The sequence below is a fragment of the Convolutriloba macropyga genome, chromosome 1, assembly GCF_964194025.1.
Source record: "Convolutriloba macropyga chromosome 1, txConMacr16.3, whole genome shotgun sequence".
NCBI classification, from domain to species: domain Eukaryota; kingdom Metazoa; phylum Xenacoelomorpha; order Acoela; family Convolutidae; genus Convolutriloba; species Convolutriloba macropyga.
Genome location: NC_134468.1, coordinates 19,024,843 through 19,046,178, shown reverse-complemented (window position 1 = coordinate 19,046,178; position 21,336 = coordinate 19,024,843). Strand labels below are relative to the sequence as shown.

The following is a 21,336-nucleotide window of genomic DNA, read 5'->3' as shown; positions in this document are numbered from 1 at the left end:
TAAAATTGACTGAAGAAAGCTGATATTCGTTTTTTAATTTTTGCTACTTTTAAAGAATGATCACTAAAACAGCAGAAATCGTTGTTACAAAAGCTGGACGTTCATGCCAATGTTTCACCTCAGAATGCTAACTCGTTCACTTCACCGGTTTAGTATAAATTTGACCATAAATTGACCTTAGCTCATGCAACACCTTATATTGAAGAGCTGTTAAAAGAATGTGAGAAATCAATCAACGATGACCTATTACCTAATCTATTAAAGAATCCCGCCTACAATCAAAAATACCGGAATATCTTTTCGTCGCCGATAAGAGAGGGTGGCCCAAACATACTTGAGCCTGAAGACCAGTTTAAAGAATATGAACGATCAGTTCAATTGTGAAGTCCCTGATCCCTCTCTCTGCGTGAAGCCGAACTAAAACAACAACAAATTATAAATGAAATAACAAAGGAGAGAACTTTATCAAATCGAAGAAGACAAGAATTAAGGCCGAACTGAATAAGAACGAGATTCGCTTCACTTAGCTAATGAAAGGGAGCAGCAAGCTGGCTGAAGGCTGTGCAATTGAAGTGATATCAGTCTGGCCTAACGAAAATCATGTTACGTGATGGCATTGCCGTTCGCTATGGTTGGGACCCAGTGATGATGCCATCACTATTGCGCATGCAATGAAAATTTCACGGTAGGACATGCCCTCGACTCCGAAATCGAGATACATCCACATAAGACATGATGAACTTCGCGATTCCTTTGCGAACTTGTTAAGCGATATCTGTCATGATATCGAGATCGAACCACATCTTCAACCTTCGATCTTAAGTCAACGACAACTGATGATGGTGATGCAAGATTAGATATCAAAGCCAACGAGGTTTGGGAATCCAGGTTGAGCAAAACATATTTTGATGTAAAATTTTTCAAACTTATGGCAAAATTTGCCCTGAAAGCAGTGGCGAAGCCTACAAGTACCATGAATCTTTTAAAAACGAACATATATGAACAAAGAATAATTGTTGTTGAGAAAGCAACATTTTATCCGCTTTGCGCATTCACTGGTGGAGCTGGCCCATCAGCTTCAAAAGCGCTGAAACAACTGGCATGAAAGCTCTCTGAGCTACGCTGACATCATACCATATCTAAGGACAGAAATCAGCTTTGCTCTCCTAAGGAGTTCCATCGTTTGGAGGCTTTAGGACACTTAGGTGGCGCAATTGTTCATGCTTCATTGGGAGCTGTAGTTGAAGAAGGGAGGCTGTTAGTTTATGGTTCAATGAGAGCTGTGGCTGAAGAAGGGTGGCTGTTAGCTCATCTACTTTCGCCTTAGTTTTTTGTTTTCTAATGCTGTCTGTCTTTTGTTTTACTTTTTTTCTCAGCAAATATTTGTACATATTATCATTTTATTGATAGATTTAAACAATACGAATTGCTTTATGAAGAAGTAGTTCTGGGAGGGCCCCGGACCAGCCAATATGCACCCAGTGTTTCGGTGGGGCATTTCTCAATTTATTTTTTAATTGCCTTGTATGTAATGGCACATCTTATTTTATGGTTCAATGAGAGCTGTGGCTGAAGAAGGGTGGCTGTTAGCTCATCTACTTTCGCCTTAGTTTTTTGTTTTCTAATGCTGTCTGTCTTTTGTTTTACTTTTTTTCTCAGCAAATATTTGTACATATTATCATTTTATTGATAGATTTAAACAATACGAATTGCTTTATGAAGAAGTAGTTCTGGGAGGGCCCCGGACCAGCCAATATGCACCCAGTGTTTCGGTGGGGCATTTCTCAATTTATTTTTTAATTGCCTTGTATGTAATGGCACATCTATAGCCGTGGGTGCATAATGTACGGGGGCAGAAACAACAAAAGGTCCTTTCCTTCTTTGAAAATGTTTCCGTAGTTGGGAAACACCGTGTTTCCGTAGTTGGGAATGTCAACATTTGTTATTGTTGAAAAAGGTCGAGATAATTTTGGCTGTCTGTTTAGCCCCCCCCCCAGCTTTTAGAGGTCATAGAACGTATAGCTCCCCCCATCATGGTAAGCATACATAAGGGGGGTCTATAATGGGAAAGACTCCATTTTTGTTAGTTGTGGCAATTTTTTAACAAAGCCGACGGGATGCGGTCTGGTTCTCTACGTTTCGGCATCTTAAGATTTCCCTGATCTTTTCCGTTTGTACCCCCCCCCCCCCCAGTACGTTATGTGCCCCCAGTTACAGAGACAGAGCACTTGTCAATAAACAGTAAATCATTGTAAAAATATGGCACGTTCGTCTGTGGGGTGCGAATAATATGCACACACTGAGCGGGGGGGGGGGGGGCACAAACGGAAAAGATCCGATTTCCAGCTTTTTTTTAGGGCTTGCTGGGAAGGGATCTTAAATTTACCGTTTTGTTGCTGAAAGAGATCAGACATTTCCCTGGTATGAAGCAAGCGTTATAAAATTCCCACCGGTCTGTTGAGAGCAATTTTTCCGACGTTAGTAGATTGTCTGTAAGTTATTGTTCTTTTAGATATATGATCAAGCGTTTCTGTCGATTCTCATCTGCTTTGCATGAAGATGGTAGCTATCATAAGATATTTTGTGATTATGTAAAACTGTTTGCGCGTGGCGGGACTGGAGGAGCTGGGGCAGCCTTATTTTTGTCACTTTATAGGAACGAGTTTGCCGGTCCAAGTGGAGGTGATGGCGGAAATGGTGGGCATGTTATACTGCAAGCTTGCCGGGAGGTAAAATCCTTAGTCGACGTGAAGAGAGAAATCAATGGTCAGCATGTCTCACTTCATTTTGGATTCTATTTTGAAGTTTTAGTGGGCCTAACTATATATTATTAAGGTCCACATGGCTGCAAAGGTCGACATGGGAAAGGCGGAGCAGAAGATGGCGCACATGCATCTCATAAATTTGTGAAAGTTCCCGTTGGAACAATTGTGCGAGAAAATGGTAAACAAATTATCGATCTTAAAGTTGACGGCCTGAAATATATCGCTGCCAGAGGCGGTGTTGGAGGATTGGGAAACAGGTATGAATTTGGCGTTTCGTTTGAAATAAATGGACATAGTAAAAAGAATCCAGTTAAATTGCTCTGTCTATAGAACTTTGGCAACGAGCATTGAAACTGCTCCCGAAAAGGCTTCCAAAGGAAGCCCTGGCGAATGCCGAAAGCTAGAGCTTGAGCTCAGCATTGTTGCCGACGTGGGTTTGGTTGGTTTTCCCAATGCTGGAAAGAGCTCATTACTTCGATGCATCAGTAATGCGACACCACTCGTTGCAAATTACCCTTTCACAACGTTGAATCCGCACGTAGGCGTTGTCGAGTATGAAGATGCTCTACAATTGGCTGTAGCTGATATACCCGGAATTATTAGAGGTAATAATTAGAGGTAGTAATGAAGATTTTTTTGCGCATTTTGAAAGTAAATTATGATGTCATTAAGTACTCAATTTCAGTCAAAGCATGCAAAGTTCAATATCTATTTATGTTGGATACATTCAGCTTCTTGGCGTTGCCCTTTGTGGACTATCCTGTAATTACGATACCGAACGGTTAAGACCAAGGTTATATGGACAAGGGAATTTGTTTTTTCCGTGTAGTTTGAGATCTTTATTAATAGCTGCAATAGCGACCGCTGAGGGGAACTATTAGTGACCTCTTATTTTTTTTTACAATTGAAAGGATTTCAATTCTAGCGGGACGCTCTCTTTTCTTACAACTCAAAGTAAGAGCTACGGTATTAACTTTCAGCTTGTTTTAAATGTTTTGCAGTTGTTTATTAATACAAGTTTTGTGGTAACTTCGTGCTTTCACCTTTTGGCGAATTTTTAGGACATGCCTGTAGGTTCTTTTTACTACAAGGGATACAAGTTTGTTTTGCTACAAAGTTGTCTCTTTCTATGCAATTTGACAAGAAATGAGAAATTTTACTCAATATTTTCTCATTTCTCCTTTTCTTCAAAAACAGATGTATGTGAGCCCATTAAGGCTTGGTTGATTTTTTTATGGTTGGATAGCTAGTTTTCATTACATAATGCAGCGTTTTTTGTTTGTATGTGTACTTGTACTACATGAAAAATAAAACGAATTTTCCTAAATTTTTCTTTGAAGATATTTTGTTGTTTGACTTGAGAATGTTATTTTCTCTGCATTGATGCGTTCTGCATGAAAGCATTAGGTATTTATAAGATCATTTCTTTCGGTGGATACAATTTCGAGTTGTTTCCGGAATTCTTCCGGCTATGTTTTTTGTTTCGTTGTCTGACGCTATTTTTCGTTTTATATTTGGTCACACAGCAAAGCTGAAATTCAAATTTTCTGAATGACTTCTTCCTCTCACGAAAAGCATTTGCACGCGTGACGTCTTTTATCGCTCGGATCTATTCTGTCCTCCCTTCTGCTTAGTGGTCTTTTATCTTTTACGCCCCACAGGCGCACATGCTATTTTTTTACATAGTAATGTGCTTTATAACAACATTCAAATGGTAACTGGGGTCGTAATGAACACTGGGATGGGGGGAACAGAGTAGATCCTCTCACCTTCTTTTGCCAACGTTTTTTTGGTCATTTGCCTGATTAGATTCTGATCGTTCGTGACTTACGACTTACCTCACTCAATAAAAATGACTTTAGCACTTTAAAACTTAAGTTTACTTTGAATTAGTTTAAGGTCAAAAGAACTCATGTGTGTAATAAAGGTCACTCACAAAATCAAAAGGTTTCTGCAGAATATTTTTTAACAAGCTTTATTAATTTACGGCTGAATGTTTTTACATAGCTTTTTGAGCGGCGTCGATAACTTTTTCTACTTATAGCTGTATCTGTTTCTATTTCTGTTATACGGCACGGAAGTCTATTCTTTATTCTTTCGCAGCTTTTTCGGCAGTCTGTCGGCTATGTAATGTGAAGACAGATTTCTGAGATCCTCCGGGTAAGTTTTTGTTGTAGATTTTGGCAATAAATGGTTGGTTTTGAGGACAATAAGTGTTTCTTGTCCTTATCTCATTTACCCAGATCATGATTCTCACACTTGAATTCTCACTGACCTCATTCAACGTTTCAGCGGAACGGAGTTTAGACTTCTTGCAATAATTTAGTGTGAATACGGTCAATGTCAAAAAAATATTTAAAAAAGGGTAAGGGTAAAACGATAAAACGCGGTCATCAAGTTGTAGTGCATTAGGTTCTCAAAGTTATTTTGAACGAAGGCTAATTGGTACCAAAATTAATGGCCTGGGTTAGAAGTTGAATTCTGTTTACTTGCTTAAATTTCTCACAAAATTCTTGAAAACTTCTTGAAACTTTTTCCGGCAATGAGCAAATGTTTCATACAAAAATGCCTTTTGTCTTGACATCCATTTTTTTTACAAAATTACATCCATAGGTTGGATGTTTACCTGTCGATTCGTTGTTTCTGCCATCCGTGAAAATGATACAATACGCTATTCTTTCAAGTCAATCTTCAATCTGACTAATTTGTTGTGTCACTTCAATTACGTTTTTTTTGGATGGCATTTTAAAAAATTCGTTCTGGGCTTCTCTCTGATTTCTTTTGTAATATGTGCTGACTTTAGTCCGATTGTTCTTTTCTGCTTCATCGCGTCTAACCAATTTTTTTTGATTGATTTTTTTCCTTTTAATTCTCGTTTTGCGTCACCTAGTTTTTTCTCATTCATAATTGTAAACAACTGAACTCAATTGGAGAGCAATTTCATCGACGTTAGTTCGCTGTTTTAATATGTCAGTTGAACAGCTTTAGGAAATGACAAAGGCTGAATGGAGCTGAGGTGTTTAATGAAAGTAAAAGACGGCACATGTGAGTAGTTGTTGTAGGTGCGCATTTGAACAAGGGACTTGGACTTTCATTCCTGAAACACATCGAAAGGTGTTCTTCCTTGGTGTACGTGTTGGATGTCTCAGTACCTTCTTTCATGAAGCAATTGGAGTACCTCAAATTTGAACTCAATCAATATAAATCAGGTCTTGCAAACGTTCCAAGTCTGATTGTTGCTAACAAAATCGACACCGGAAATGGAGCTTCCAATCTTCGGCAGTTATGCAGGAAATTTGAATCTCGTGGAGAAATGGACAGTGTTATTGGAATTTCTGCTTTGTATAATTTGAACACAAATATTTTGCGTAACAAGCTCAGAGATCTAAAGAAACAATTACATCGGCAGAACTAATTGGATCACCTTTCTAGTTTGGCTATGGATTTTTATCCCAATTCAAATCTTTTTCCTTCTTTTCGTTCTTTTCACTAAATGGATCACCTTTCTAGTTTAGCTATGAATTTTTATCCCAATTGAAATCTTTTCCTGCTTTTCATATGTTTGATTGAGTTGTGTTGTAATCAAGAGATATTAAATTATATAAATAATTATATGGCTGCTGTAGCTACACTTCTTTACTACCATTGTTTAAGCTGCAGAAAAAAGTTAAAGTTTATATCCTTCCGCGAAAATCACAGTTGCAGTGATTTGTTTCTTAAACATGAATTTCTCTCAGTCTACGAGCTACACATTAGCGAGCTACTTAAATTCGTTCTAAAATCTGTTTGCAATTTTCATACTGAGGATTATCGTAACGAAATGTTTAAATTTAATGCAAAATGGAGGAATAAGAGGCAATAAGACGTAAGATTACTCGGTAAATATTTCTAATATTTGTATATGTTCAATCATGTCCAAGAAATGAATTCTTTTTTATTAATTAAATAATAATATAAAGTATTAAATAAGATAAAATATTGTGCTGTAGATATGTAAAGAGCTGGTAGCTATCTTGGAATTGCATCTGAGGAATATTTTTGGCAATTTTTGATGACACACTGAAATTGAAATTGAGTTAAATACTCATTATTAATTGCTCTCGAACGAAGTTTGAAGCAACTATTGTAAACTTGTTGGTCTTTTTATTGCCAATTTTTCGCTTGATCGTTCTTGCGGTGTTGTTCTAGAACATTCTGACTTCTTGAGTGACTTTTTGGACTTCAGTTGTTCGTTTTTGAGTGATCTCAATTGCCTCATTGTTTGTTGCTAACATGAGAAAGATTGTGAGCGGTTCAGCTTCAAAGCCGTTTTAGCTTAGTGGTAAGATGTCAGACTGCTATCCTGGAGCTATTATTGTAGCCATTTTTGTCTTTAAGGGCAGTAAAACGCAAAGGAGCGAAGTGATACCGTTTTTTTCATCAAATTTTTGTTCCAATTTTTTGGTCAAATGGTCATAGGGTATGAGACAAGAAACAAAATAACAGTGGTCTATGCGTCCCAAATTTACTGCACCTTTTTGTATATTCTTGCTAAATTGCATACATTTTAACAAGTCAAATTTCTTACAAGTTTCTCAAATCCCAATTGTGGGGGACAATTTTTTTTCTCAATAGAACAATGTTTTGGAAACACGTTTTTGGACCAAAACAATTGGGTCACGTTTCTCGTCTGTTAAAAAAACACGGAAAACAAACAATTGCTGCAAGGAAAATTTAGCCCCCCAAACCAGCACAATTTTAATGGGGGTCATCTAACCAAACTGGCTGCTAGTTGTAATTAATAAGTGTCCTAAGGATATTGGATGAGATGTTTTTAATTGCTCTCCGACAAAATTTGAATTTGAAGCAGTTTTTTTTAGTCCTGTGGTGTTTTTAGTTCGTTTTTTGTCCTTTTTCGCTTGACCAAATTTTTGTCGGATGGTTTCAAGTTGTCAGTCGAATCCCCCACTACCACCACTTCCCCGTACATCCTCCCAACCCCCACCACCCGCCTCGTCAAGTTGCCCACCCCTCATTTCCTTCCATACCTAACCCTGCACGCTTGACCACGAGAAGCCCGCTCACCCGTCCGCCATGTTAACGTCCTTAATCCCTAGCTAGCTACTACCATAGGCAACCTCTTGCCGACTGTTTGAGAGCAATTCTTTCGAGCAGTTTGTTGAAAAATTAATAAAATGCAGTTTCTATGGAAATATAATATTTGATGTTCGCATTGAAGGAATATTGCTGGAATTTTACTGTTTCAGAGATAAAATTTGAATTTGTAATTTTTGTTTTCCCGTAGCAATTTTCTCTTCTTTTCAGTTTTTTCCTGCCTACCTAGCGCTGGATATTTTTAACTCACTGTTTAAGAACTGATTTTGACAGTTTCTGGGCTAAAATGTTTGGCAATACGAAGTTTGAAGCAATTTTTGTAAATTTTTGTCTTCGCAAAATTTTTGCTTGACTGATTTGGTCTAGAACATTTTTGGATTTCCTTCTGGAGTGACTTTTCACGCTTGTTCTTGATTTTTGGGTGACCCAAATTGCTTTTATTCAGAAATGATGTTTGATGCTAAAGCAAAATTGATTGTGAGAGTGTATCACAAGTCGCTGATAGCCGAGTGGTTGATGATGCAGTCAGTTAAGCCCGATGTCGGGGTTCAACCACCTCCTTGCACCCATTACAAATTACACCCATAACAATTTATTTAGGCACCCATGACAAATTATCTAGGCTACAGCACCCTCTGGATTAAATTGCCCCGCCTGTTGTTTGAGAGCAATTTTCCGACGCTAGTTGGTTTTTGTTTGCATTGAGGGCTTGTTCCGGGTTCACCGAGTTTAAAAATTTTGCTTTACCATTGTGACTTTTCGAGTAACTTTCACGCTTAGCTTCTTGAATTTCTCGTGATTTAAATTACTCTTCATTTGGACATTATGCAGCGATAGTTTGTTACTACAGTTTTATGCTGGCGACAGTTTACTACTAAAAGTCACATGAAGATTGCGCCACAATTGGTTTCTTTTTCACTTTAATTCTTCCTACAAAGCTGTAATAACATCATTTAAAGCCCCTCAGTAGACCTATTACGCCACTGCTACAACCCTCCCCAACCGCTGGGCGAAGCACGATGCAATAAATTTCAGCAGCCCTGAGTCCTTTGAGAGAAATTCGTCCAACAGTCGATTATTTTTGATTTCTGTTCACTTTGCTTTTCATTTCAGATTTTAGCAATGACGTTTTGTTTAAATTTTTGTCCAATTTGAATTAAATTGTGGGAACTTGCTTAACTTGACAAAGTCTTGCCTAATCATATCCACAATGTCTCGCACAGAGCTGAGGCGCCAAGCTAAGCTGGCAGAGCAAGCACAAAGATGGGATGACATGATGGCGTTTATGACGAAGCTCTCGAACAATCTAGAACCTTCTGAAGAGCTGTCAGCCGAGGAGAGGAACATGCTTGGGGTTTCATACAAACACGTCATTAGTCAGAAGAGGTCATCATGGAGAGTTATTGACAGCATTGAACGATCTGTGGCTGGCAGTGAGCGTGAACTGCAACTCACCTCTGACTTCAAAGCTAATGTGGAAAGAGAGATCGAAGAACTTTGTTCCCAGCTAGTGGTTAGAATTTTTACAACTACGGCATTTCGTGCTGTTGCTGGGCCTGAGCACGGATGTGAGACATTAGCTAACACTCGATTAGGTGGAAATACTCTTTCTACCCATTTTTGAAAATTTGTTTTTACATGCAAATAAGTTGGCTAAGTACATTGTTATTTTAGAATATGTTCATCTTTCCCCAGTGCTACCCTGGCCAAAGAACAAAGTAATATGAAAAAATGCTCAACGTTTAAAATAACGTATTCGTTTCTTAATTCAAAATAACAGGTATGGATATAAGGCGACAACTCCGTTCGACAGAAGTTGCCAACATTTATCTTACACTGTGTGAAAATTAAGCAAACAGCAATGAAATGGATTAAAAGGGGCACTTGACAATATAAAATAGTCAATTGAGCCTACAATTTGGGGTCACTGGGTGTCACAAAATACTGTCAAAAAATTGCTGTAAATTTTCAGGCATATTTGTCTACACAAATCGATTCATCATATTTCATTGCCCAATAGCTCTATAACACTTAGGGTAATGAATACGATTAAACTAAGGAATACGTTATTTTACAGTTGTGCTATGCATTATCAGTGAGAACAAGGCTTGTATCTAAATGTAACTGATCTTACCATAATTCTAAGACCTTTTCGAATCACACCGAATTACTTGACTTTATAGCTATTTTCGGACTATCTATAGTTATTGTTCTTTCATGTAAACAAGAAACGTAATTTGTTAGATGAAATTCATTTTGATGAAAAGTCGGAATTCCCATCTCAAAGATCGTCATGTAGTATTGGGTTCACAGGCAAAAAGCTAACTTAGGGTTCGAGGAAGAATTCGATTTCGATCAATGATAACCGACTTTGCCTGCCGAGCTGACTTGTTTCCCGTAAAGTCAAATCGGATTAACTACTGAACAGCATTACAGTTGAGTACAAGGGATGACTTAGTACTAAGGCAATCTATCTGCGAAACACTTACCTCGGAGGTAAATACTTTTAATGACTCATGGCAACTTTTACAATGTTTAAATTCAAGATCGAACCTCAAATTTCTACCAATGTAAACACCTAGATACTGACTGACCCCTTTTTATCAACTTTAATGCCCGTGTTCCCGCAACATTTATACCCAATAGCTCTATAACACTTAGATTAAAGTAATGAATATGTTATTTTCCACTTATTCTATGCATTAATTTGGCCCCTGTAATTTCTGTACAAAGCACCAGGAGGGTCGGTTCAAGAGTACAACTAAGCAAAAGCCACGTGAAGCGTACAACTCATTTAGGAGGATGCTTTCTTTTTTCACGAGGGTTTTCAACTGCCACTCTCAAGTCTGTTGATGTGTTGAGTAGTTAAAATATTTTCCTTATATTAAACAAAAATTCTTTCGACTAATCCAGCTTTCGCCTAACTCCCTCCGCTCCAAAAACGAACCGGAAAAATTGCTCGAGATGGATTTAAATTAAACAAGGGGATCGGTAATGTGCGTTATCATAGTCTTCTGACCACGTTCATCTATGTTTTTGATTTAATTATAGCTGCGAAGCTGTAAGCTGAGCGTAGCTATATTGCGGTGCTCTTGGTTTTTACGACTCGAAGAGGAGTATTGGTTTTCTTAAGGTTTTTTTTTTACCGGAAGTAATATTCGTTCAGACGATGTTTTGACCTAAAAGCGAAAGCGAGTAAATTTGCAGTGTGAACTAATTTTTTCTGAGCGAGAGAAGTTTTTTGATCATGCGCGGCGTTTAGTGAATGACTTTTTGACATTGAAAAGTAGTTTTTGACTGAATGACACATATAGATAACCGTTTTTAGCCGGTTTTTCGTCTAAGTGGCCTAGTTTTTTTGCTTGTAATTTGGTTTTTTGTAGAAATAATTTTTAATCGATGCTATGTTGAAATGTAAACCCCGGAAATTGATAGCACAGTATTTTGCATAGCCTGAAATTGCGTTTCAAATGCGAAATTGGCACATATTTCTTGATTTTTTAGTTAATTTTTGGCTTTTTTTTCTATTAATTTTTTCATTTTTGGATCTTTTAGCTGTTTTTTGTCAAAAATCAGTTAATATGGCAACCTCCCTTTGATAATTCATATACTCAATGCCTCTTTCTACCTCGATGTAATTTTGTTTCATAAAATTGTACATTTGCTAATCCGATTTTCGTAGTTTTTTGCCAATTTTTTTCAGTTTTTTGTTTGTATTCTGCTTTTAATTACTAGAAATAGTATTTTGGGGAACATGAGGGACTTTAATTTTGTTTCAATAAAAATTCAATCATTTTTTGGTGTTAAATTTTTGAAAAAACAGAAATTTTTTTCATAAATGCAGTCTTAAATATTTTTTGACCACTTTTGCAAAATGTTTCATTTTTTCGTATATCTGAATTCTGCTTTTTCTTGTTTTATTCTGTTCAGCAAGTTTGATTTTTGTCTCGAATGACTCGTTGTCTTTTCTATGTCTCGAATGCTGATCAATGAAATGTACTCGTTTTTCTTGATTTTTTTAAATTTGATTTTTAACTTTCAAAAATCAAGAGTTGGTCTTTGTTACGGTGTTCCTATCATTGTGTCCATTTTCTTCACATTCTCGTTTGTATCATTCTAGTTCTGTCCTGGCACCTACTTTTATATTCGTTTTAATGTACATTTTTTCTGTTGTTTAAAAATTGAATGAAATCTGCTTTTTCTTAGATCTTGGTTTCTTCGGTTTGCAATTGATTTAATTCAAAATAAGGCGGTACTGGGAGTTTGCTAGAAAGTCTTTTCCAACATTTCTACTTATTACTGTTCATTGCAATTTTCTTCTGGGCTTGGTATTGTTTTAGACGACTTTTTGTCATTGAATATTATTCTGTCAGCTTTGTCAGGCTATCAGTTTTTTGACCATCCTAAAAATTTCAGACTTTTTTAACGTTACTAAACGTTTTCAATAATAAAATTTTGCTGCATTTTCTTTCTCTCGGTGACAGTGGTTTAAATTTCACCGGTTTTTAGATCAGGTCCGGGGAGGTAATGAGTTAATGGTTTAATACAAAAGGTAATGGCTTCAGCTTTTTGTGAAGTTTTGGTGCTTCGAGTCGCTTCCGGAATTCTTCCGGCTATGTTTTTTTTGTTTCGTCGTCTGACGCTCTTTTTTCGTTTTACATTTGTTCACACAGCAAAGCTGAAAAAGTCAAATTTTCTGAATGACTTCTTCCTCTCACTAACGGCATTTGCGCGCGTGAAGTCATTTCTCACTCGCTTTAGCGATAATTTTTTAGGTTATTTGCGTGATTAGATTTTGATCATACGTGACTTACCTCACTCAATAAAATGACTTTTGCACTTTAAAACTTAAGTTTAATTTGAATTTGTTTAAGGTCAGAGGAACTCATATGTGCTGTAAAGGTCCCTAATAAGAGGCTTCTGTGGAATGAATTTTAACAACCTTTATTGATTTATCGCTCAATGTTTTTAGCCTAGTTTTTTGAGCGGCGTCGATTTATTTTTCAATTTAGATCTGTATCTGTTTCTATCTCTATTATATAGCACGCAGGTCTATTCTTTCGCAGCTATTCCGGCAATCTGCCGGCTATGTTTGTCTACCAAAGGAGGACGAAATGAAAAATTTCAAAAACTCAAATTTTGAAAATTAATTGGTGTGAGAAAAATGCTTCCAACTTAAAACTCCAAGTAAATAATGCCATACTAGAACTTCAGAGGTACGCTGAAACTCGCCCTCTAAAGATTTTCTTTATAAAGACTACGAGACAAGACAAACAATAAAATCAAATGACAACAGCAAACCTTATTTACCTCCAGAACTCCAAAGTCAACTTTTGAAAAAAAAGACAAAATAGAGTCAAATAAAACTTCAGCCAAAAAATTTCATCTCTTCGCTAAAAAAACGTGGGGCCAGTTGTTAAGGAGACTGGGTAACAAGTTGATAAAAAGGCAGTTGAAAGGTAACAAGTTGACAAAAAGGCAGTTGAAAAACACAATTATCTTTTCAAATAATAGACACCATTAGATATCAACTGAGTTTACGTTCGTTCATGCTTCCATTTCAAAACAAGGAGACAACACTAATCAGAATGTTGTACGTCTACAAAAGGAGACAACAAAAACTGACAAAAAACAATTGCCACTTTCTTTTTTTGGTCAACTTGTAGATTAGAGTCAGCAAAGACATGTCGCATCGTCTTTGCAATGGATTAAATTCTAATAGTAGTTGCGGCGTTGTTTTAAGTAGTGGTTTCCGACTAGTATACAGTCAAAGTTTCTTTTTTGGACGTTTTTCCCACCTTTAAGGTTCTTTTTGGCGTTTTCACAAAATTGGCAGGTCAGATATCACATTATTGAAGAATTTAAAAAAGAAAGCATAATTCACAATTTTTTCAGTTTTTCAGATTTTTTTTCTGTAGCTGTCATAATTTTTGTAGACGTGTGACATTCTGAATAATCACAGATCACAATGGCTTTGTAGAAATAAATGAAACGCTGGGGAAATGAATGAACTTAAAACTAATTGTTTTCGAAATTTAACTCACCCATTTTTGTTCTGTCTTTTTGTTACCTAATCTGATAATTCAGAGGTAATATATCAAATTATTGGTATTCTAATAAGTCTCAGAAATGATTGTATGTTATTTTTTATGGAATAGACTCTGGTTTTACCGGCTCCGACGTTTTCTTGCAAGTATTTGTTGTTCGTTTTTGTAGACGCACAGCATATTTTGGTTAATGGAAGGTCTAAATGTATTCAACTGGAGGTATTACAGAACAAAAACCTATTTAAAGACTTCAGCTGACACCTAATAATATTCAAAAATTGAAATTATTGTTTTCTAATAATAGACTTATTTTTTGCATCGCCGGTTTTGTTCTTTTTTGCCGATTGTTACCCAGTCTCATCTAAGACTGATCCCGTGTTTTTTCCATTGAAAAAGATTAACTGTTTGGCTTGGGTTATATTTGACGCTGTTTTTTCTTCCTTATTACGTTTTTCTTTTCAAAATTGGACATTGAGTTTTGGATGTAAAAAATCTTTGTTGTTGTCATTTGATTTAGTTGTTTGTCTTGTCTCGTAGTCTTAATAATAGCAGGCCTCTTGGTCCCTCTAATGTTCTAAAATGGTATTATTTACCTTGAGTTTTAAATTGGAAGCATTTTTTCTTATACCAAAAATTTTGAACAATTTGACTTTTTGCATCACTTCTTCCTTTGGTAGACAATTAAATCAAAAACGTAATTGAACGTGGTCGGAATACTGTGCGAACGCAAATTTCCTAGCCACTTGCTTAATTTAAATCCATCTTGGGCAGTTTTTCTGAGGCTTTTAGTTGATTCATTTTTGGAGCGGAGGCTGTTAGGCGAAAGCGTGATTAGGTATCGAAAGAATATTTGTTTAATATTAGGAAAATACTTTAACTACTCAACACATCAACAGACTTGAGAGTGGCAGTTGAAAATCCTCGTGAAAAAAGAAAGCATCCTCCTAAATGAGTTGTACGCTTCACGTGGCTTTTGCTTAGTTGTACTCTTGAACCGACCCTCCTGGTGCTTTGTACAGAAATTACAGGGGCCAAATTAATGCATAGAATAAGTGGAAATTAACATATTCATTACTTTAATCTAAGTGTTATAGAGCTATTGGGTATAAATGTTGCGGGAACACGGGCATTAAAGTTGATAAAAAGGGGTCAGTCAGTATCTAGGTGTTTACATTGGTAGAAATGTGAGGTTCGATCTTGAATTTAAACATTGTAAAAGTTGCAATGAGTCATTAAAAGTATTTACCTCCGAGGTAAGTGTTTCGCAGATAGATTGCCTTAGTACTAAGTCATCCCTTGTACTCAACTGTAATGCTGTTCAGTAGTTAATCCAATTTAACTTTACGGGAAACAAGTCAGCTCGGCAGGCAAAGTCGGTTATCATTGATCGAAATCGAATTCTTCCTCGAACCCTTAGTTAGTTTTTTGGCCTGTGGAGCCACTACTACTTGACGATGTGAGCTCTGCTCAAGGGAAACTTTTTGACGTGGGAATTCTGGCTTTTCATCAAACTGAATTTTGTCTCCCAAATTGCGTTTCTTGTTTACATGAAAGAGCAATAATTATAGATAATTCGAAACTAGCTCTAAAGTCAAGTAATTCGGTGTTATTCGAAAAGGTCTTAGAACTTATCATAAGATCAGTTACGTTTAGATACAAAACTTGTTTTCATGGATATTTTCAGGACAACCCTAGGTAAAGTTTCCTATGTTAACTTATCTTGGAAACTTCCTATGTTAACTTAAAATTAGAACCTTTATTTAGATTTAACTTTTAGTCCTTCTAATGTGCCTAAGAAAAATTTTTTGTACGTCGGAGAACTTGTTTGTTGATCGGTTGAAACAGCTGAATCAGAATTTTGTTTCTTTTATTTCTGTTTTGATCTGCTAATTCGAGTAAAGAATAAAGTTTTGATAATCGCTATTATTCTAAATCGAAGAAACAGTATAGTTTCGCATCTTAGAATTTTTCATAATTTTAACAATGAAATTTAAACCGTGATAACCAAGACAACACTTCTTATACGTACTTCATACAGTTAAGTTTCATAGGTGAAAGAGGCTGAGGTTTTTCGTTATATTTAATTGACTTTTTTGAGCAAAATTGTTTTTTTTTTAAATAACTTGGATGTAGGTGCCCTCATTGTATGTTAGTAGTCAAATTTAAATGTCTATTCGCGATTTCCTCAATTGAGATTCAAATTAGCGATTAGGTTTCATGATGTAAAACTGCCCTACATTGGCAATTGTTTGTTATTCAATGTTTTGTTGTTAAATGTACTTGATTAGGTCTAGCAAGTCTTTCCTTTTAGACACTACTTGATCAAAAGCTTCTTCCGAAATGCAAATCAGTGGACGCCAAAGTGTTCCTATACAAAATGAGAGGAGACTATCATCGATATTTGGCCGAGATCAAGGCGCCAGAGATTCAGATGGACGCCATGAAATTGGCTGAGGATAGCTATGACGAGGCACATGCCATATGTTTAGCCTCCAGTGAGCTCCGAGCTAGTCATCCAATTAGACTGAGTCTGGCGCTCAATTTCTCCGTTTTCAAACACGAGATTCTCAAACAGCCAAGTGCCGCCTTAGATATGGCTAGAGAGGTTAGACAGTGAATTGCAATCAGGAGTTTCATCATGTCTAGAGTTGAAGTAACCTTGCCAATAAGCATAAACTTTATACTATGAAAGAATATTTGGGCTCAATTAACGTTAAAATATCAGGCAAAAACATGTAACGATAAATGCAGCTCATGCCTTATTAAAAAATATTCTAAATTAGGTGTTTACTGAGCATCAGTTTTTAGTGCAAGCTTATGATCAGTTTTCGAGTGAATGATCAGTTTTTAGAGTGAATCGATTTTAATTGCGCTCAAACGAATTTTGTAGCAATTATATTTGTCCTGTGGATGCAATTATTTTAAGCGATTTTTCGCTTGACTGATTTTTTATCTGACCCTTTTAACTTTTCATCCTCAAAAACGGGATAAACAGGTAACGATCGGAGGGCACTGTTCTCTTAGAGAGCCTTACGCCTAACCAATCTCTAAGAATGCGATTCACCGAAAATGTTTTGAGTAGACAATTTCATGGTATGAGGGCGGTTCTTAATCATAAAAGTTCGAACCCCCTCAGTACCACCCCCCCCCCCCCCCTGCTCCTCAGTGAGTATTCATTCTCATGAGAATTCACCTTTATAGTTTCCAAATAGTTTTATGCTGAGGATTTGACTACGCGTGTTCTCAATAAAAAATGATAACCAATACAAAATCTGAGTCTTCTAATAATATTTGTAAAGAGAATGTCAAACGCAATAGCGTTTGACTTTAATACAGTATTAACTATTTCGCCGAGTTTATTGCAGTGGATGTTATCAGAAACAGTAACCGAACAGATTGCACGTTGTCAACTATCTCTGACTTAGACATTTAGAAGCAGAGAGTCATGCTACATACGAACTACAAAGATCAACCGAATTAGAAATTGTACACAATTTGTTGGAAATTGTTTGATTTAGGCTTTTGAGATGGGGATGCGGGATCTTCAGAAGATGGATAGCGAATCTTCTCACTACAATGACAGCAAGTTTATTGTTCAACTGCTACGAGACAACATATCCGTAAGTATCGCGGGATCAGTTTGGTTGTTCTGATATTGCAAAAGCGTTTAAGGTACAGCTGAGGGAATTAGGCATAGGCTTCAATTTTGTTTCATTGAAGAAATTGGGTTTTTCATTGCGCCGTGCTGCTTGTTTAATGCTCTCAAACAAAGTTTGTAGAAATTATATCAGTCCTGTGGTTTTTATTAGTCCTGTTTTTATGCGATTTTTCGCTTAACTGGTTTTTCGCCTGACCCATTTGACTTTTCGTCCTCAAAAAACGGGATAAACCGGTAGCGCTTGGAGGGCATTAAGTGGCCCAGCAGCTCTCTTAGAGCCTTACTAGTCTCTAAGTATCCGATTCACCTAAACTGTTTTGAGGAGAAAATATCAGCGTGTGAGGGGACGTTTCTTAGCCTTGACCCTCCTCCCGACACCCCGTGCACCCTCCTGCAACCTGGCCATTTGACCCCTTCTCGTTCAGTTCTTTTACAATCCTGTCCCTCCCCCGTCGCTTACCCCCCCCCCCCCCCCCCCACACACACACACACACCGTTCACCTCTCCCCTCAATGCTAGCATCCATAAGCCCCAGCTGGCTACTACAGAAGCTCGCCCGTTGTTAGTCGGTTATGTTATTTTAACTTCTGCTCAATATTTTGTAATTTTGTAGTTTGAGTGTTTCTGACGGCACGTTGTAGCTGAAACGGTGAACGAGAAACGGTCCTTGAAATTATTTTTTGCACCGCTTTGTGTGGAAACAATGTCCCTGTTTTTAAAAGAGACCCTTTCTGTTTTAGCTTTGGTCAAACGAGGAAGAGTCATGAAGCAGTATCAGAAGGACTATTCAATCAATCTAATCTGAACGCTAATATTGCTGCCGTCTTCTACTTAACAGTGTCTTATTCATATTCATTCTGTCCTTCGTACCAAATCATTTTAATATCAATCAATGCCTATTTGTAATTCAGAATTTGTTTGATTTTCAATAGTTAACTCAGTTCTTTTACAAAGTTTTCTTTTCCGGAGGCTAAGCGTTAGGATCATAAAATTAACAACTCTTTTAAGAAGTTAACCGAAAGTTCACCGATTTTGACAATTATTCTTTATTTTAATAGCTCTCAAACAAAGTTTGTAGCAATTATTTTTTAACCTGCTGGTGTTTTAATGCAATTTTTGCACATTTTTTTCTGGCCGTATTTTTGTCTTTTCCTTGAATCGGTGTGATTTTTGTCTTTAGAAACGTGATAAACTGCTAATGCCGGAAGCATTAAATCACTGATCAATTCTCTCAGAGCGTTACTGGTTTCTTAGTATGTAATGAACGAAAACTGCCGAGGAGACTTAAATTTGTAGCGTGAAGGGCAATTCTTGGAATTTTAGACCCCGAGATCCCTATTCACCCCCCCCCCCCCCCATTGCTCCCTCTCCTCGCCCAGTCAGACTAGCCTACCTAAGCTGCAAAACCAAAGTCAACCCGCACCAGTCGTTTGAGATCAATTCGTACGTTTTTTGTCTTTGGTAGTATTAATATTTTAGGAGCTCTGTCTCAGTGAGAATGTACGTAGCAGAAGATCTCAGTGCTGAAAAGGGGCTGTCATTTCTTCACTTTTTGCTCTACCCAGGTATTGTTAGTTCTTTGAACCTTTTTCTGTTTCCTGTCTGTGGTTTGCTTTTTTTAAGCTGGCCTAATATGTTCAATTCAGAAATGACAAGTATCTCGGTTAAGTCATTTGGGATAACCTAATGCAGTTGTCTTCAATAGAAGTTTTTTCACTGAACCAGAACGAGGAAGAAGAAGTGAAAATGGAAAGAAATGTTATGAAAAATTTTAACCACGTTTTTGTATAAATCATCTATTCATTTGTTTTTTGTTGGAACACGCTCATAGAATCCCTTTCTGGAAAAATGGCTTCATTTTAGATTATCTGAGTGCTCCTATGAATTTGGTTCGCAACTTGGAAATGGAATTTCCGTTAAAGAAGAATAGAACATCAACTGCTTTCTTGTGAAATTATTATTCTTCCTTTCTTATGTTTTTTAGTAGCCGCCATCAGCCTCTCAAAGGCCTTTCTTTGTGCCCTCTCCTTTTCTTCTATCCAAAGAATTTGGAATGTATTCGTGCGCTTTCTTTTTATAGCTGCGAAGCTGTAAGCTGAGCGTAGCTATATTGCGGTGCTCTTGGTTTTTTTGTTTCGTCGTCTGACGCTCTTTTTTCGTTTTACATTTGTTCACACAGCAAAGCTGAAAAAGCCAAATATTCTGAATGACTTCTTCCTTTCACTAACAGCATTTGCGCGCGTGACGTCATTTCTCACTTGCTTTAGCGGAGGTTTTTAGGTTATTTGCATGATTAGATTTTGATCATACGTGACTTACCTCACTCAATAAAATGACTTCTGCACTTTAAAGTTTAATTTGAATTTGTTTAAAGTCAAAGGAACTCATATGTGCAGTAAGGGTCCCTAATAAGAGGCTTCTGTGGAATGAATGTAACAAGCTTTATTAATTAATCGCTGAATGTTTTTTAGCCTAGTTTTTTTGAACGGAGTAGATTTTTTTTTCAATTTAGATCTGTATCTGTTTCTATCTCTATATGGCACGCAGGTCTATTCTTTCTTAGCTATTCCGGCAATCTGCCGGCTATGTTTACAATTAAAGGAATTTGGTTCGTTCTGGATCTTTTTGCATTTCAAAGAATTGAAGTTGTATTGGGGCGCTGTTTTTTAATATTGATCTGTGTACACTTCGCTTGAGTTTTTTTTTAATGAGAAGCCAAAATATAGTTGTGATTTTAGTCACACTGGAGTAATAAAAGGAGTAAAAAAGTTTGTTAAGGCGTGAAATTTTTTCTAATTGTTTTTCAAAAGGTGTAAGAAAACGCTGTTTGAACCGATTTGGACTTCTGTTTTTTCCTGCTTTTTATCTCAATTTATTGGCACGATTGTTTTAAAAGGTACCACTTGTAATCTGAGGGCGAATTCGTTTAGTTTGGTTTCGTTAATGGGCAGCTAACCGTTTTCAAATTTTTTTGAATAAAATGTCAGTAAATTTTTGAGTCTTTCCTTGTTTTTGTTGTTCTTATGTTGTCCTATCTCGTAGGCTTATTAATTACTGGTCGCATTGGTAGTCTAATAAGTCGTTAATGGAGATATGTTACTGTTTCTATGCATATGTAGACACTACTTGTTAAAGAGATTATCACCGATTGTTTGAATTCTGCCCCGGTCTTATTTTTCTTTCTGTTGTGCTATTACTTATGTTGGTTAATAGAGGGTCTCATTTGCTCTCTAATGAGCCGTTATTGAAGCTATTTAAAGTTATTCAAGCTACCTAATGCCTGTAGCTACTTTCACACTACTTGTTTTTGAAAACTATTGGTGATTTTTTGTGTTTTGACCTCTTGTAAAGCTGTTCATGTTTTCCTATCACTTAATATCCTTATTGGTAAGTCTCATTGGCTCTCTGATGAGGTTAAAATAATTCTATTTAAAACTATAAATTCATGTATATCGCTTATAACTACTTCTCAAAGATATTCCATAGATTTTTTTGTTGTAGTTACTGGTCTCAGTTTAAATAAAAATTCATTTTTCCTAGATAATGTTAAATAAGTTTTGTTTCCTTTTAGTTTTGACTGTTCTAAATAATTTTTTTGTATTTAGTCTATTTTGTTGTCGGCTTCATTTGGTTTCTGTTTCATTTTTGACCTTCTTGATTGAAATGTTCTGATTGTTGCTTTGTTGGTTTTTGCTATTGATCCTTTTGCTGTATTTAAAGTTTATGCTTTCTATTAACTGATAGTTTTACTGGTAGATGGTTTTTGATGTTT

The 21,336-nt window shown here is 36.6% G+C and overlaps 5 protein-coding genes across 5 annotated transcripts in view; 4 read left to right on the top strand and 1 right to left on the bottom strand.

Moving 5' to 3' along the window:
- Positions 1-21,336, bottom strand: part of LOC142336124 (proteasome subunit beta type-2-like) — a 344,687-nt gene that overhangs the window by 141,354 nt on the left and 181,997 nt on the right. The window lies entirely within an intron of this gene.
- Positions 1-21,336, top strand: part of LOC142336115 (phospholipase A and acyltransferase 3-like) — a 302,707-nt gene that overhangs the window by 131,399 nt on the left and 149,972 nt on the right. The window lies entirely within an intron of this gene.
- LOC142336080 (uncharacterized) overlaps positions 1-21,336 on the top strand; it is a 247,727-nt gene that overhangs the window by 131,399 nt on the left and 94,992 nt on the right. The gene's annotated exons all lie outside the window — the stretch shown is intronic.
- On the top strand, positions 2,913-6,239 carry LOC142336106 (mitochondrial ribosome-associated GTPase 2-like). Its single transcript, XM_075384656.1, has 2 exons — positions 2,913-3,370; positions 5,828-6,239. The coding sequence occupies exons 1-2, from the start codon at positions 3,052-3,054 to the stop codon at positions 6,178-6,180; spliced, it is 672 nt and encodes a 223-aa protein (XP_075240771.1). The 5' UTR covers positions 2,913-3,051; the 3' UTR covers positions 6,181-6,239.
- On the top strand, positions 8,953-18,517 carry LOC142346551 (14-3-3 protein zeta-like). Its single transcript, XM_075398872.1, has 4 exons — positions 8,953-9,372; positions 16,218-16,511; positions 17,425-17,526; positions 18,305-18,517. The coding sequence occupies exons 1-4, from the start codon at positions 9,070-9,072 to the stop codon at positions 18,329-18,331; spliced, it is 726 nt and encodes a 241-aa protein (XP_075254987.1). The 5' UTR covers positions 8,953-9,069; the 3' UTR covers positions 18,332-18,517.

Bases quoted from the DNA above. Each gene is read 5' to 3' on its own strand.
- LOC142346551 (XM_075398872.1), top strand. From the start codon at position 9,070: ATGTCTCGCACAGAGCTGAGGCGCCAAGCTAAGCTGGCAGAGCAAGCA. The intron at 9,373-16,217 runs GTTAGAATTTTT...CTTTCCTTTTAG, and splicing joins AACTTTGTTCCCAGCTAGTG to ACACTACTTGATCAAAAGCT. The intron at 17,527-18,304 runs GTAAGTATCGCG...TTTCTGTTTTAG, and splicing joins TGCTACGAGACAACATATCC to CTTTGGTCAAACGAGGAAGA.
- LOC142336106 (XM_075384656.1), top strand. From the start codon at position 3,052: ATGGACATAGTAAAAAGAATCCAGTTAAATTGCTCTGTCTATAGAACT. The intron at 3,371-5,827 runs GTAATAATTAGA...TAGTTGTTGTAG, and splicing joins TATACCCGGAATTATTAGAG to GTGCGCATTTGAACAAGGGA.